At 41.1% G+C, this 16416-nt stretch overlaps 1 protein-coding gene across 2 annotated transcripts; it reads right to left on the bottom strand.

Annotated features, from left to right (window-relative positions):
- Positions 1-766: 766 nt before the first annotated feature.
- LOC115778792 (leukocyte elastase inhibitor-like) lies at positions 767-11902 on the bottom strand. 2 transcript variants are annotated; one of them, XM_030727113.1, is made up of 12 exons: positions 11685-11877; positions 8467-8650; positions 7440-7577; positions 7232-7349; positions 7074-7137; positions 3893-3991; positions 2637-2820; positions 2029-2166; positions 1821-1938; positions 1584-1726; positions 1333-1500; positions 767-1244 (listed from the first exon to the last, which is right to left on the bottom strand). In XM_030727113.1, exons 1-12 carry the CDS (start codon positions 11690-11692, stop codon positions 834-836), a joined length of 1773 nt encoding a protein of 590 aa, XP_030582973.1. In that variant the 5' UTR covers positions 11693-11877; the 3' UTR covers positions 767-833. The 2 variants fall into 2 exon arrangements, with proteins under 2 accessions (XP_030582973.1, XP_030582974.1); XM_030727114.1 differs by lacking the exons at positions 1333-1500; positions 1584-1726; positions 1821-1938; ... (1 more) ...; positions 2637-2820; positions 3893-3991 and adding exons at positions 6401-6680; positions 6756-6911 and having other exon boundaries at positions 767-964; positions 6995-7137; positions 11685-11902.
- Between the last annotated feature and the right edge of the window lie 4514 nt (positions 11903-16416).

Genomic DNA, 16416 nt, shown 5'->3' with positions numbered 1-16416 from the left:
GAAGCATATGGCGTCATCTGTGGATCTTGCAGGCTAATATTGATAGAGAATAATGGCAAAAAATAATCTCCGGAATGGGCTGGTTTACAAAAGAGGCACGAGAAAAGTTAACACATTATAAGATACTTTACCATTATTTTTTCACACCTAGTCGTCTTTTTAAAATGGGTGTAATAGAGAACAGTTTGTGCTGGAAATGTAAAAGTCATGAAGGTACTTTTATTCATGCAATGTGGTCCTGTCTTTTAATACAGCCTTTTTGGCAAAAGTTAATCAAAACAATGGAAAATGGCTTGGCATACCTTTGCCTGTATCGGTTCAGTTGTGTCTTTTAGGGGACAGGTCATGTTTACCAAAATTTCTAAACATGCATTTGCTTTGTTACTAACTTGTTTTATGGCAGCGGCCAGAGTTATCCTTCATAAATGGAAAAGCCAAGATAGACCTGAGTATAGGGAATGGATAAAAACTATGAGATTGCATCTTTTGAATTGTTGATGGCCAAATTACATGACCTACAGGAATCCTATACGCTTGTCTGGAATAATTTTTTGCTTTTTATAAAAGAAGCATAATGTTTGGGGAGTTTACAATTATTTATACTCTGTTAAAGTATGGTGGGTATGTGCTGCTTGGTTTAGTCTGTGCTGGTATCTGTATTTTATCTTGGTTTTTTCTTTGTTAGAATTTTTTTGTTGTTGCTTTTGTTTGTTCATTTTTCAAATTAAATATTTAAATAATAAAAGAAAAACATCACAGCAAAGGGTTTCATTTATATTGTTTCAAAGACATTTTATTTGAACTGGTCCACGATCTTCTTCTGGTGCTTCTGTTTACTGAGGAGATGAGAATCTGCCAAGGAACAGGATGGACTTGGTCTGATTGTGCCTGATGAAGAAGAGGAAGGGGTGATCTGCTGTGAATTGCACCAATCTCGGCATGGAACAAAGCATCACAATGCCACCTGTGGCTGCAGCAGCTTCTGTGCCCTCCTCGTTCACCTCCACAAAGGCCTTGTGGGCCACCGTAGACAGGAAGAGTCCCCCTTCACCGTTCATGCCAGACAGGTCAGCTCTTCCTCCACAGAACACGTCCTTCATGCCCAGTTGAGTGAGAGGCTCGTTCAGCTCGTAGTCTTCCTCCAGCTTGAACTTTGGCAGGTGAAGGAAAACTTCTGACTCAACGTCCATGTTGTTCCTGTTGGTCCATTCGTCCAGCCTCTCTTGTGTTAGCTCATTCTCCAGCTGCAACACAATCAAAATATTTCTTTGTCATATTTCTTTTGCTCTTCTTTGACTGTTCTTTAAAGAAAATTGGTTCTAGCTTGTGTACCTTCAGCAGAGCATCTGAGCCGTCTGAGGACTCGTCAGGCAGCAGAATGAACATGCTGAGCTCCTCATCCACATACGGCAGCTCCAGGATCTGCAGACCATGGTCACGAATGTGGTTGTAGGGCAGCGTCTCCATCTGGTACATCATCTGGACTGGTACGGTCATATTCTGAACCAGGAAATCCAGGTGATCATATGAAAATTTATAGCTCCATATTTGTAAAAGATGGAGACCAACAGTTCAGTTTTTACCTGTTTGACTTTGAAGGGCATCTCTTTGGTGTCTGCCTTATCAAAGGGACTCTTCCAGTTTCCCTTGAAGTAGATGGCATTGACCAGAGCCAGTTTGGTCTCTGAGCTGACTGTTCCTGGCTTCAGAAGCTCTTTTATCTTATCTGACAGAAAATACAGAAAGAAACCAACATTTAAGTGGAATCCACTGAGGATGTTATCAAATGATTTCCTGCTGTGGGAGATCCATATTCTCACTTTCTGTCTGCTGCTCCACCCAGCTGTTGATCTCTGCTCTGCACGCCTCTGGAGCTCCGATGAAGTCCACAGCCTTCAGGTCTGCCTGGTAGTACTTCTGTGCGGCTTCAAGGAAAGTCTGCAGAGAGCAGATATCCACTTATTAATCCCATCTTTGTAAGGAGGAACTTTATGAATAGAATAATTGATGAGCAATGTGAAGACTTACTGGGAGGAAGTGGGCAGTGTTTTCTCCATAAAGACGGTTGGCTAGTTTCAGGATGTATGATGCAGATGGTGAGTTGATGTCAGCGTTCAGTTTCTGCAGGTCTGCATGGACGCCTTCACCTGAGCTGAATGAGAGGACCTGTGTGGGATCAGGAAAAACAAGACTGTAAGGATGTGACACTGAGCCTAAATTGTCCTAATGTAACAATTTATGGTCCAAAGGCAGAAACTGAACAAGTTTATTCTTGGAAACTGAACACCAGCATCATGGGTTGCCAAGAGAAAGCCTCTTCTCAGAGGAACGTGGCAGAAGAAGCATGAAACAACATGGCAGCACAGCTTAGCTTTGCAAAGTTACATCTGGGCCGATGATTCTGATTTGTTTAACAGCCACAGGACCTGGGCACCTTGTAATCGGTCGTCTGACCATGAACTCCTCTGCATGCTAAAGTATTCTAGAGTCAAATGTGAACTCATCTGTGCAACAGCTGAAACTGGGTCGTGCAGCAGCACAATGATCCCAAACACAGCAGCAAATCTCAAGACACTGATGTAGAAATGTGATCAGCTGATGGTGGGGTGCATGTACTAAAGCAACAACATGCTGACCTTTGCCATCTGAGCAGCGGTGTCGCCTTTGGCTCCCAGGTAGACCATGGCCAGGGCTGAGCTGATGCTCAGAGGAGAGACAAAGATGTTCCCAGCAGGGTTTGCTTGGCTCAGAGTGCGGAACAGCTCCAAGGCAAAAACTGTGTTTGAGCTGCTGACGGAGGACATGGCTGATGGTGTTTTCCTGCAACATGCAAACAAGCTTTTAAACTGGGATTTAATTCCATACTGAAAACACAAGTTTATGAAATGTTTGTTTCCTTAGTTCAGTTGGAAAAAGGCTGTGACAAACACTTTTCATTCCTGCAGCACTGGAACTTTTTTTCACTGTTAAAAATGCACTCAAACATCACTGCCAGCAGTGGACTGAAATAACACTTAGGGTCTGGAAACTGACTCAACCAAGCACACTTTGTTCAGACTAGAAAACTGTATCGTTTTTCTGGTTAACTTTTCCTGTTGATCAGGAGCTGCTACCGGCAAACTAGGAAATAAACGCGGTGAAGATTTGGTCAAGTTTCTGACAAATAAAAAAACTCTTTGATTATCAAAGTGGTGATATTCCCGCTGAAGAACGATGTGCGTTCACAATTTCTCCAGCATCAAACTTTTCGGTCGTTTACAGGAAAGGGTGGTGTTGGCAGCTTCTGACCAATCTGAGAGGGCGTTTCAGGGATCGTGTGACTTTTGTTCCACAGAAAATGATCCCCATGAGACGTGGGAATTACTTACAGTTTCCCAAGTGAAATTAATTTGATGCTGCAGATCCAGCAATGTGAAAGTGACTCAGCAGCAGAATCAAGAGCATTTTCCAAATCAACAAATAAATACACGCGTGACAATGTGACGCACAAGCTGCAAATATAAACGTGTTCTCCCAGCAGAGAATCTGTAGCGATTAAAACACGCTGTAAATAAAAGACTCAGTGTAAAGGTGGCGCTTTCAGCTGAATTGAAACTGAAACTCGGAAAATAACCTGTGCCTGACAGTTTTAGTTTTTATTCTCTCAGCTGCAGACTCGCTGCTGTTTAAGGGTTTGGGAGTAAATATTAAAAATAAAAACACAATTCAAACTTGTTAGAACAGTAAAATTGTTTGCTGCCAACAGCAAAAATAAAAATAAAATATTTATTACTGATCTAATCTAATCTATTCTAATCTAATCTAATCACAGCATAGTTACCATGCGGTATACCCCGGTAAGAAATGAAGCAGCTTCGTAGAACAGAAAACCCAGGGTTAACCCTGAAGTTACCTGGATAAGCCAAAACCCTGCTGCGTAGGACAGGCCCGGGTGAATGCTTCCGTTAGCGGCGTCAGGCTGCACGGAGCTAATGACGAGGGCAGGAAGGCAGACACGAGAAACGCCACGAGAATCCGATGCTGACGGGACGCGCTGCGCCGAGGTTTCGGACCGTGAGTGTCGTTAACGAAGCTCGTTTCTACTGGCGAGCGACGTCACCGATGACGTCTGAAGCCTCGCTGGTTCGGGTGGTTCAGGTTCGAGTGCAGGCGTGATTTATGAACATACACGCAAGTGTTGGAGTTTGGTCAGTTTGGCGGTGGCACAGAGGGGCTTGTTTTCATGGAGCTGCTAAAAGGAGAAGAGTTTCCCCTGTATTTCAACACTTTGACCTTCTCTCTCCCAGTGAAGCATCACAGATGACATGCCTGCCAATTATGTAATGTGTGACTACTATAATATTCACAAGTTCGTTTTCATTCTAAGGTAAAGTATTTGTTGTGCACCAGGCATCTGAGGTCCAACAACAACACCCCATTTGTGATATCATGTAGGCAGATGTACATATGTGTCCAAGCACATACAGGCTTCCTGTACAGCCCTGCATTCTCAGCACCATACGAAAAAGTTTTCGTCACAGCCCGAGAGGTTATTTCCAATGAGAGAAACAGACTGAGTCCAAGCACAGTGGAAAAAAAAAAAATCTTAATAAAGATGAATAAAGTCACCATCACCACAGTATTCATAAGCGCAGTCACAATCCCATCTTTTGAAAACACTGCAACAGTTTGAACATGAACATCTCATGTCCTGTTGTATTTATTTCTGGCAGTGATTATTCCCATGCTGACATTGCTGTGTGACATCGTAGAGGCCATCACAAATAGTTGAAATGACAATAAAGGTTTTGACCAGCAGGGGGGGCTGTGTGCACCTGAAGCCTCCAGAAATTGGATGGAAATCTTTAAAGCAGGGGTCTCAACCGTAAATGACCTGGGGACCACTGCTGGCTTTGTCATTATCTCATATATATATATATATATATATATATATATATATATATATATATATATATATATATATATATATATCAGTCTGGGGGGGTTGGTAGTGCAAGTACAGTAGTCCGTTAATGCAATAATACCAGTAGACTGTGGAAGATTTAGTAGTGAGGACATATCACAGCTGGACTTGCTGCACAGCTTCCTGCAGCTACGATGGCTCAGGCTCTGTGGACCAAGCCCACTTCAGGTGCTCCATTTGTGTAGAGCTGCTCAGGGATCTGTCACCATGTTGTGTGGCTGCAGCTGCTGCATGATCTGCCTGACAGACTACTGGGACTGTCAGCAGGTCCCAGACCCACACTGGGCGGGTACACTGAGTGAGGGCCCCTCTGCTCCCCCATTAAAAGAGGTCCTGGGAAGGGCTGAGGATTTGAGCACGCTACTTTTGCTGTGTCCTCAGTGTGTCCTGAGGGGACCGATGGGCAAATGACGAGTAACTCATGACTGATTCTTAAATATTTATGTGGCACTTTTGTTGACACAGGATTCTAACGCACACCATGTTATGGTTTCAGAAGCATTTGGGTGAAACAAAGAGATGACTTTAAGGGCAAATCAATGAGAGCCAGATGAATCTTCAGCAGCTGAAACAAAACCTGTGGTCCTCTGAGAATAAAGTGACTGTATTGCTTTTGTAATGAATGAAGCACCACAGTGACTATAATAGTTATAATAGACTTGTTACGTCTAGTCCAGGTAATCAGTGTGTGGGATTGTCCTCATGGGGTGGTCAAAGTAACGATGAAGTACAGCAGCAGAACCTTCTCAGAGCTGATGGAGTTTCTGGAGTGTCATCAGATGGTGACGGAGCTCATCAGGGTTTATGTGTCCATTTTTATTCAAAAGTTGACAACACTCACCATGAACAACAGAAGACTTGATACTGCTTTGTTGATTTATTTTACACATTTTAACTGCTCCATGTAATGATGCTCTGAGGCCTACAAAGCTATATTAGAATGGTAAAACGGTATGTTATGTGTTGATCTCCTCAACCACAGAAACAAAGATAACAAGAGTAGACTATGTTATGAAACAGCTAATGTTGCTAATGTTAGACCTTTTCTCCTGAGCAACTACTCCAACTGGTAATACTGTAAACTGTACTTATGTTAATAAAAGAGAATTATATAAAATCCTTAACTATATTAACTATATGGCACCCAGCTGCCATCTTAGTTACTTAAGTAACATGAGCTATTATTTTAGCATAACAGCAGTCAAAATAAATTTTTTAGAAAAACATCACTGCAAAGGGATTAATTTATATTGTTTTAGATATATTAAAAATATTTTATTTGAACTGCTCCACCATCTTCTTCTGCTGCTTCTGTTTACTGAGGAGATGAGAATCTGCCAAAGAACAGGATGGACTTGGTCTGATTGTGCCTGATGAAGAAGAGGAAGGGATGATCTGCTCTGAAGTGTACCAATAATGAGTTAATTGCAATGCCACCTGTGGCTGCAGCAGCTTCTGTGCCCTCCTCGTTCACCTCCACAAAGGCCTTGTGGGCCACCGTAGACAGGAAGAGTCCCCCTTCACCGTTCATGCCAGACAGGTCAGCTCTTCCTCCACAGAACACGTCCTTCATGCCCAGTTGAGTGAGAGGCTCCTTCAGCTCGTAGTCTTCCTCCAGCTTGAACTTTGGCAGGTGAATGAGAACTTCTGAATGGACATCCATGTTGTTCCTGTTGGTCCATTCGTCCAGCCTCTCCTGTGTTAGCTCATTCTCCAGCTGCAACACAATCAAAATATTTCTTTTGCTTTTGTTTGACTGTTTTTTAAAGAAAATTGTTTCTAGCTTGTGTACCTTCAGCAGAGAGTTTGAGTTATTAGGCAGCAGAATGAACATGCTGAGCTCCTCATCCACATACGGCAGCTCCAGGATCTGCAGACCATGGTCACGAATGTGGTTGTAGGGCAGCTTCTTCATCTGGTACATCATCTGGACTGGTACGGTCACATTCTGAAACAGGAAATCCAGGTGATCATATGAAAATTTATAGCTCCATATTTGTAAAAGATGGAGACCAACAGTTCAGTTTTTACCTGTTTGACTTTGAAGGGCATCTCTTTGGTGTCTGCCTTATCAAAGGGACTCTTCCAGTTTCCCTTGAAGTAGATGGCATTGACCAGAGCCAGTTTGGTCTCTGAGCTGACTGTTCCTGGCTTCAGAAGCTCTTTTATCTTATCTGACAGAAAATACAGAAAGAAACCAACATTTAAGTGGAATCCACTGAGGATGTTATCAAATGATTTCCTGCTGTGGGAGATCCATATTCTCACTTTCTGTCTGCTGCTCCACCCAGCTGTTGATCTCTGCTCTGCACGCCTCTGGAGCTCCGATGAAGTCCACAGCCTTCAGGTCTGCCTGGTAGTACTTCTGTGTGGCTTCAAGGAAAGTCTGCAGAGAGCAGATATCCACTTATTAATCCCATCTTTGTAAGGAGGAACTTTATGAATAGAATAATTGATGAACAATGTGAAATCTCACTGGGAGGAAGTGGGCAGTGTTTTCTCCATAAAGACGGTTGGCTAGTTTCAGGATGTATGATGCAGATGGTGAGTTGATGTCAGCGTTCAGTTTCTGCAGGTCTGCATGGACGCCTTCACCTGAGCTGAATGAGAGGACCTGTGTGGGATCAGGAAAAACAAGACTGTAAGGATGTGACACTGAGCCTAAATTGTCCTAATGTAACAATTTATGGTCCAAAGGCAGAAACTGAACAAGTTTATTCTTGGAAACTGAACATAATCTTACTAAGCTTCATGCTCCCCAGAAAACAACCCCTGATGTTTGTGGAGGCTGTGTTTGCCACCTACAATCCTGTGAAAAACCAAGTATGTCCTTATTGCTTCTACAGGAATTAAGCTGCAGCCAGGTGCTGATAATCAAATGCACTTGATTAACCGATCATCAGCAAGTGTGAGCTCCTCTGTAAAAGAAGGAGTTCTGGCAGTTTGCTGGTCTGGAGCTTTCAGGTGTGCATTAGCTCAATGCTACAATTGTCTCAGTATTGCACTAATCTACCACAAAGGTCAGATCATGCAATGATCAGAGAAACTGCAACAAACCCCAGAGCTACAGCTCAGACTCTACAGGCCTCAGTTAGCATGTGACATGTTCAAGTTCATGACAACACAATTAGAAACAGACTGACCAAGTATGGCTCAGTTGGAAGGGTTGCCAAGAGAAAGCCTCTTCTCAGAGGAACGTGGCAGAAGAAGCATGAAACAACATGGCAGCACAGCTTAGCTTTGCAAAGTTACATCTGGGCCGATGATTCTGATTTGTTTAACAGCCACAGGACCTGGGCACCTTGTAATCGGTCGTCTGGCCATGAACTCCTCTGCATGCTAAAGTATTCTAGAGTCAAATGTGAACTCATCTGTGCAACAGCTGAAACTGGGTCGTGCAGCAGCACAATGATCCCAAACACAGCAGCAAATCTCAAGACACTGATGTAGAAATGTGATCAGCTGATGGTGGGGTGCATGTACTAAAGCAACAACATGCTGACCTTTGCCATCTGAGCAGCGGTGTCGCCTTTGGCTCCCAGGTAGACCATGGCCAGGGCTGAGCTGATGCTCAGAGGAGAGACAAAGATGTTCCCAGCAGGGTTTGCTTGGCTCAGAGTGCGGAACAGCTCCAAGGCAAAAACTGTGTTTGAGCTGCTGACGGAGGACATGGCTGATGGTGTTTTCCTGCAACATGCAAACAAGCTTTTAAACTGGGATTTAATTCCATACTGAAAACACAAGTTTATGAAATGTTTGTTTCCTTAGTTCAGTTGGAAAAAGGCTGTGACAAACACTTTTCATTCCTGCAGCACTGGAACTTTTTTTCACTGTTAAAAATGCACTGAAACATCACTGCCAGCAGTGGACTGAAATAACACTTAGGGTCTGGAAACTGACTCAACTAGGGCTGCAACAATTCATCGAGTAAGTCAAATAATTTGATTATAAAAAAAAAAAAAACCTCGACAGAAATTTGCTGCTTCGTTTAAACTCTGCAGTACTCAGTTATCTCCGTGTAAATGGAGCGTTTCACCCACATCAGTAGTGATGGGTTGGTCGCGAACGATCTGGGTCTTTGAAGTGAACCAAGGGAGCCGGCTCAACCCAAGCACACTTTGTTCAAACTAGAAAACTATTGTTTTCCAGGTTAACCTTCCTGTTGACCAGGAGCTGCTACCGGCAAACGCAGTGAAGATTTGGTCACGTTTCTGACAAATCAAAAAACTCTTACCTTTATTATTAAAGTGGTGATATTCCCGCTGAAGAACGATGTGCATCCACAATTTCTCCAACCTCTAACTGTTCGGTCGTTCACAGGAAAGGGTGGTGTTGGCAGCTTCTGACCAATCTGAAAGGGGCGTTTCAGGGATTATATGACTTTTGTTCCACAGAAAATGATCCCTATGAGCATAGGCGTAGGAACTGGGGGGGGTGCCCCCCCCCCCCAATATTGGAGACAGACGCATTTGTCCCACGCAAAAAATTACACCGCGGAGGAGAAAAATACTTGATTTTAAAATCTGTCCGGAATGTTGCCATGAATATGGTTTTTTATAACATCTTGCTGTCAGTTTACTTTCATAAATAGAAACCAAATCTTTTTCAGTCATCTAAATCCTGGGATGGTCAGTTGTCCAATATTTACTGGACAAGAAGTCAGTTTGCAAACAGTTTGTGGCTGCAAATGAGAGGCAGAAAATACATTTTGCCTCTTTTGCCTAGGCCAAGGTTTTTTAACCTTTTGAGTGCTCCGGAACCTGTTCTGCCAATTATTAAATGCAGGGCTTCAAAGTGCAGCAGCACATTCTGTTGTTAGTGAGGCACATAACTTGCCTATTAAATGCCAGAGGTATCACTTATTTATTTCTGTTGGTTATTATTTTTGTAACAGGTGGTATCACAAGGGGTCACACTGCAAGATTTAGGCCCGTGATTTGATGTCAAAAATATAAGACACTTTGGCCCTTTGAGTTACTTTTTTGACATTTTGCTAACTCCTCTTAATTGGAGGGGAAAGCGAAATGTCAAAAATGTAACTTAATGGGCCAAATTGTCTTATATTTTTGACATCAAATCGTGGGCCGGAAGTAGGGGATGGGGCCGGAAGTGGCCCATGGTCCGGGAGTTTGAGACCGCTGACAAATTCCGCCCCCCCCCCACCCCAAGTAAAATATGTTACGTGTCACGTGACAGTATAATGTCAAAACAGCGTGGAGAGGGGAGGAGCAAGGTGTGCCTGCTCTGTGCTGTGGCCGGAGCTGCACTTAGACAGTCAGCTCGCATCTTTGATGAAACCGCGGCACTGCATACAGGAGAGAAACCGAAGCTAAAGTATCGATCTCAATACACCGGTATTGATCAATATCAATACCAATGTCGATATTTGGATCGATCCGCCCGCCGCTAGTTGGGAGGTGCCAGTTTCCGGTGGGTGGCCAGGTGGTTGCTTGGTTTCACATCCTCTGTGCATATACTTGTGGTAGGTTTGGAGTCTTGTTTTTAAATTGTTTTAAACAGTTTTGTGTGTGCTGATGTGTGGTGTATATTTTTTTATAACAGGGCCACACAATTTTAGAAGAAGAAAGATTGAAGTGGGATTTCCTGGGCGTGGGGTTCGATGCCACAGGGCCACACTTGATGCTTTGCAGGATTTGCCGTGACAGGGTGTGGCCTTATTAGACACTACGGGTATGCAGTGATTTTTAGTTGTTTTTAGGGATTGATTAGAATAAAGTGTTCGTTGCATTTAGTAATTCTTATTTGTTGTTTTTTTACAGTTCATCATGCTGTCCTCCTTGGTTTTGTTTAGATGGCTGATGTTCATATTGCACCATCCACATAATGGCCTCCCCTCCAACATCACGGATGGACCACTCTGGGTTGGCATTAATCAAATCCCTTAGTCTTATTCTGAGTGTCTGCTTTCACACCATCACAGAACTGCTCACGCAAGCCTTTAGAGGATTTTGAAGCTGCTTGTACATCATTTTTGACTATTTGATCCATCAAGTCCGTAAGAGCATGAGAATAATCAATGTAAAAGAGGTGATGGAAAATAATCCAAACTTGTGACCTCTGAAGGACTGTATAAGGGAACTGATTTAAATCCTCAATCTCCCCAGGTTGTCCGGCCAGAACAGATGAGAAAAGACGTCAGTTACACTCATGCCACTCTTTATTACGTTTGGGATGAGGGTTATGTTTATAATGAAGTCTATGGTTTCTACAAAAAGAGAACTAAATGACAATAAGTGATCAAATAAATTATATACCATATATAATCTAACAGCACAGATAAATGTTCAAGTATCCAATATGAAATAAAACCAGGATGGTGTAAAGAGTTATTGCATGAACTAAAATAGCATACTAGAAAGAAATATTGATCTCTGGTGAATTCTCGTCAAATACAGAAAATTCCAAGTGTCCCTGAACGCCCCATTAACTAAAGAATAGTTACGGGAATTTTTAGAATTCCGATGGTCTTTAAATGCAAAACTGGTATTTTCGGAAAAGGCAATTAAAAAAAAATAAATAAAAAACTAACTCAGGTGCAATTAAGAATAATAAGAATTTCACAATGATAGTTATCGTAATAATAAGGAATATTATGTCGACAACACTCAGAATTAAACAGTTAAAACAACTAAAGATTATTTCAACAGCGCACTGGACTCTTTTTCATAACTAGCCAAAAATATTAAAGAGGCGAACTTACAGTTTCATGGACGCATAAATATCGATGATACACAAACATGACTGTCCCGATAAGATAGTGCTCCACTGAGGTGAAAAGAACAACTATTCTGGCAACTATTTGCTGGTAATGTTCCAACTGAGGGACAGCGAACTAGCGAGGCGGAAACTATTATGGGATGGATTATGAGAGACAACTATTATGGGATGGTGATGCGTTTAATGAGTCCGGAAACTAGTAAATCAGGAAACCCTTTTTAACAATTAATGACTCCCCTTCAAGTTGTTTACGGTTAAAGAATCGACGCTGTAATGAGATTCTTTTTTTTTTTTTTTTTTTTAATATATATTTTTTTGAACATTTACTTATTATGCAAAAATACCGAGACAGAATGTGAGATTCTTGAATGCATGCAACCATAAACCTCCCCAAAAACAGCTCAAAATCACTGCATACCCGTAGTGTCTAATAAACCCACACCCTGACACGGCAAATCCTGCAAAGCATCGAGTGTGGCCCTGTGGCGTCGAACCCCACGCCCGGGCAATCCCACTTCAATCTTTGTTATTCTAAAATTGTGTGGCCCTGTTATAAAAAAATATACACCACACATCAGCACACACAAAACTGTTTAAAACAATCTAAAAACAATTCTCCAAACTTACCACAAGCTATGCACAGAGGATGTAAAGCCAAACAACCACCTGGCCACCCACCGGAAACTGGCACCTCCCAATAAAGCTGCCAGCTTCCCTTTTATTGAGGCTTAGACCCAGGGAAAGCACGACCCCTTATGATACCACCTGTTACATTCTTATTGTTTATTTTATTTATTAGATTTATTAGAGTTTCAAACTGGATATAGGTATATTTTAATAGCTGGTTTTCTTTCTTTTTTTTTACTTAAGGTTTATATTAAAAGTGAATAATTTGTTTATTACATTATTTGTGAGGGTTCTTTCATGTCAGAACGTTGTTTAATTAAAGAACCAGTTCTGTTGCCAGTCAACCTACATAAATGCATTTTTGACCAGTATTAAATGTTTTCGACCAATAAAACATCAAATGTTGCACTTGTGTGTGCTAATACATTTTTGTGCTACTGGAATATTTAGCTTGCTAGTTACAAGTGTGGTCACCTGATAAAGTGAGCATACAGCCCTGGAAGGACATTATGCTTGATAGAAGACTCAAGCCATTTTGTTTGGTGGTTTGCCCACGTCTTACGATTATAAAACATATACATATGTCAATTATACATGCAATAATAACACGACACTATTTTGCCAAGAAATATTTTAAAAAGAAGAAAACAAAGGCTCAGAAAGCATTTTTTTGTGCTTTGCTCAGAGTATTTACGGATCTGTCAGGTTTCTGATATGTGGCCCCCCAACAGTAAACTCAATCCTACGCCCTTGCCTATGAGACGTGGAAATTGCTTACAGTTTCCAAAGGGAAATTAATTTGATGCTCTAGTAGCTGCAGTTCCAGCAATGTGAAAGTGACTCAGCAGCAGAGTCAAGAACATTTTCCAAACACCAAAATAAATACACGCGTGACCAACGGCGTAACTTTGGGTCCAACATTGGGGGGGTTAAGCTCTCTATTAAACCATTTACTTTTCTAAAAGGATTCAGGAGATTTTGGGTTAATTAGAAATGTATTAGAAATACATTGTAATGCTTTTACTATGTATTTATTTAACTTTATTTGTATTTACTCTGCACCTTCAACAATTAAGAAAAGGCTTACATTTTTCACATTTCTTCCAACAGTAACAAATATCTTTCATGAACCTGTTTTGTTTTACTACCAATTTTGCAGCCCCTCATTCCACTTTTAAAGAAACTGTTTTAATTTGGCCTGCCAAATATAATAAATAAAATATTTTACAAGGGGTGTTGTGCTCTTCATTTTTTCAAACCCGCTGCCCACCAGCTGCTTCCACAAGCAAAAACTGCTGCTTGGTAGAGAAAGCGGGTTGTTGGGTGATACCAAGTTTTTGTGGGGAGAGGGGGGGTTACATTACCAAATGATTAAACATGCTAGTAGTTTACCCAAAATTGATAATGAATAAAGAAAAATAACATGTTATTCATGTAAAATGTTTTTTGTAAATCGAAATGATGTGACTTTATTTGGGGGGGGGGGGGGGGGGGGGGGGGGGGGGGGGTTATAGTGATTGGATCAGATTATTGAGGGGGTCATAACCCCCCTATCCCCCCCGCAAATTATGCCCATGCGTGTGACAATGTGACGCACAGTTTGCGCTTCAGTGGTTTTAATAAGGAACGGCTTAACTAAGCTGCAAATATAAACGTGTTCTCCCAGCAGAGAATCTATTGCGATTAAAACATGCTGTAAATAAAAGACTGAATAGAAACTGAAACTCGGAAAATAACCTGTGTCTGACAGGTGCAGACTCGCTGCTGTTTAAGGGTTTGAGAGTAAATATTAACTACAAAAACACAATTCAAACTTGTAGAATAGTAAAATTGTTTGCAGCCAAGAGCAAAAATAAAATAAAATTTATTACTGATCCCCATCAGGGAAATGAAAAATTTTAGGTACTGAAAAACGTTAGACCCTCCTGACGCTGTTTTCTGTGATTTCATACATGCTGATCTCTAATCTGATCTAATCTAATCTAATCTGTTATGTGCACGTTCGTTTAGTTAAGACATTTAATATATTAAAGCATCAGAAAATATCACACGTGTACATGTGAGCACACTGAAAAAGCCTTTTAAGTAAAGCCTGCCCTTTTTTCTAATGGTTGTGTTTGCGGAAAAGTCCATTTAATATTGTCTAAATTGATAGAAATGTGTAAGTGTGCAACAAATCTTGAACCACCCTTCATTTTATTATATTTTGCCACAATAATTAGAAATAGGCAGAGCAATTTATTAAAACTTTTGCAAATTGAGTGCATTTACACATACAGCATCGTGCAGCTACAAAGCTAGGGTATGTGTAGTGTCTGTCACTCTGGGACTTGACAACGCAGTACATTGTACACAAGTTTCCTTGTCAAATTCACCCACTTTGTGAGGATGGCCTGCTCTAGGCAGGCTTACACATCACCCATATGTCTTCCATTTATTAATGATGGATATGATTTAACTCCAGGGGATGTTCAGTGATTTTCTTTCTGTAATATTTTCTCATAGTTGCTTGGAGTGTTCTTTTGGATTCAGTTTCAGATTTATTTATATAGGGCAATTCACAACAACAGTCACCTCATGGTGCTTTTTATTGTAAGATAAAGACTACAATATTAAAAAGAAAACCCAACAATCGCACGACCCCCTATGAGAAAGCATTTGGCAACACTGAAAGGAAAAACTCCCTTTAAACAGGAAGAAACCTCCAACCGAAACAGGCTCAGGGCAGCCATCTTAATCTTTCAATAAACGGCGGCTCCTGTAACAACAGAAAATCCCCTCTGGGATCAATAAAGCATTTCTGATTTTGATTCTGCCATGACCGGTTGGGGATGAGTGGAGAGAGAAGAGAGCAGAGAGAGGCAGGACCAAAGACACACTATGGGAAGAAGTGCAGGAGTTTAATAATGATAGCTAATGATAGCTAAATACAGTAGTGGTGTATAAACCAAGAAGTGAAAATAGGTGAGTGAAGAAGAAACACTCAGTGTGTCATGGGAAACTCTACAACAGCCTAAACCTATTGTAGTAGCATGACTGAGGAATACTTACCTGATCCAGCCATAACTATAAGCTTTATCAAAAAGGAAAACCTATTCTTAAAAGTAGAGCGGGTGTCTCCCAAATCCAAACTGAAATCTGGTTCCATAGTAGAGGGGCCTGAAAGCTCAGAACCACAATTAAGCCAGCAGTCTGAGAGCAAAGTGTTCTATTAGGATAATGTGCTACTACCAGGTCTTTAAGATAAGCTGGAGCCTGATTATTCACGACCCTGTATGTGAGGGGAAGGATTTTAAGTTCATTTCTGGATTTAACAGTGAGTCAGTGAAGAGAAGCCAATATATGCTCTCACTTTCTAGTTCCTGTCAGTGATCTTGCTTCAGCATTTTAGATCAGCTGAAGGCTTTTCAGGGAGCTTTTAGGACAGCCTGATAATAATGAATTACAATAGTCCAGCCTAGAAGTAATAAATGCATGAACTAGTTTTTCAGCATCACTCTGAGATGGGATGTTTCTCATTTTAAAGATATACAAGAAAGCAGCCCTGCATATTTGTTTAATATGTTCATTGAACGGCATATCCTGGTCAAAAACAAGTACAAGATTCCACAGTGTTACTGGACTCCAAGGTAATGCTATGCAGAGTATCTGGTTAGACACCATGTTTCTAAGATTTGTGGGGCCGATTACAATAACTTCTCTTTTATCTGAATTTAGAAGCAGAAAATTAGAACTCATCCAGGCCTTTATGTCTTTAAGACATTCCTGCATTTTAACTAATTCATGTGTGTCTTCTGATTTCATAGGGAGAAATAGCTGACTATCATTTTTATAGTAATGAAAATGTATGCTATGTCTTCTAATAATACTGCCTGTCTAGGAAGCATAGGAAGCATTGTTGATTTGGCTACTCATAAAACAGTTAAATCTTACAAGACTTAAAAACTCAATTTGGTTTAGAAAACAAATTAGATTTTTGGAAATATATGCAAATACGTAGTAGTTTGAGTGAGGTGATGAAGTACCTGTCAGGGGAAGACAGTGTAGTACAGCTTTATTTTCAATCATCTCAAAGTGTTCAGTCAGCC

The sequence above is a fragment of the Archocentrus centrarchus genome, chromosome 4 (assembly GCF_007364275.1).
Source record: "Archocentrus centrarchus isolate MPI-CPG fArcCen1 chromosome 4, fArcCen1, whole genome shotgun sequence".
In the NCBI taxonomy this organism is placed as follows: Eukaryota; Metazoa; Chordata; class Actinopteri; order Cichliformes; family Cichlidae; genus Archocentrus; species Archocentrus centrarchus.
This window is presented reverse-complemented; position numbering and strand designations above follow the sequence as displayed.

Coding starts and splice junctions, on each gene's coding strand:
- LOC115778792 (XM_030727113.1), bottom strand. Junction 7,350..7,439: donor ACACTGCCCACTTCCTCCCA/GTGAGATTTCAC, acceptor TGCTCTCTGCAG/ACTTTCCTTGAAGCCACACA. Junction 1,939..2,028: donor ACACTGCCCACTTCCTCCCA/GTAAGTCTTCAC, acceptor TGCTCTCTGCAG/ACTTTCCTTGAAGCCGCACA.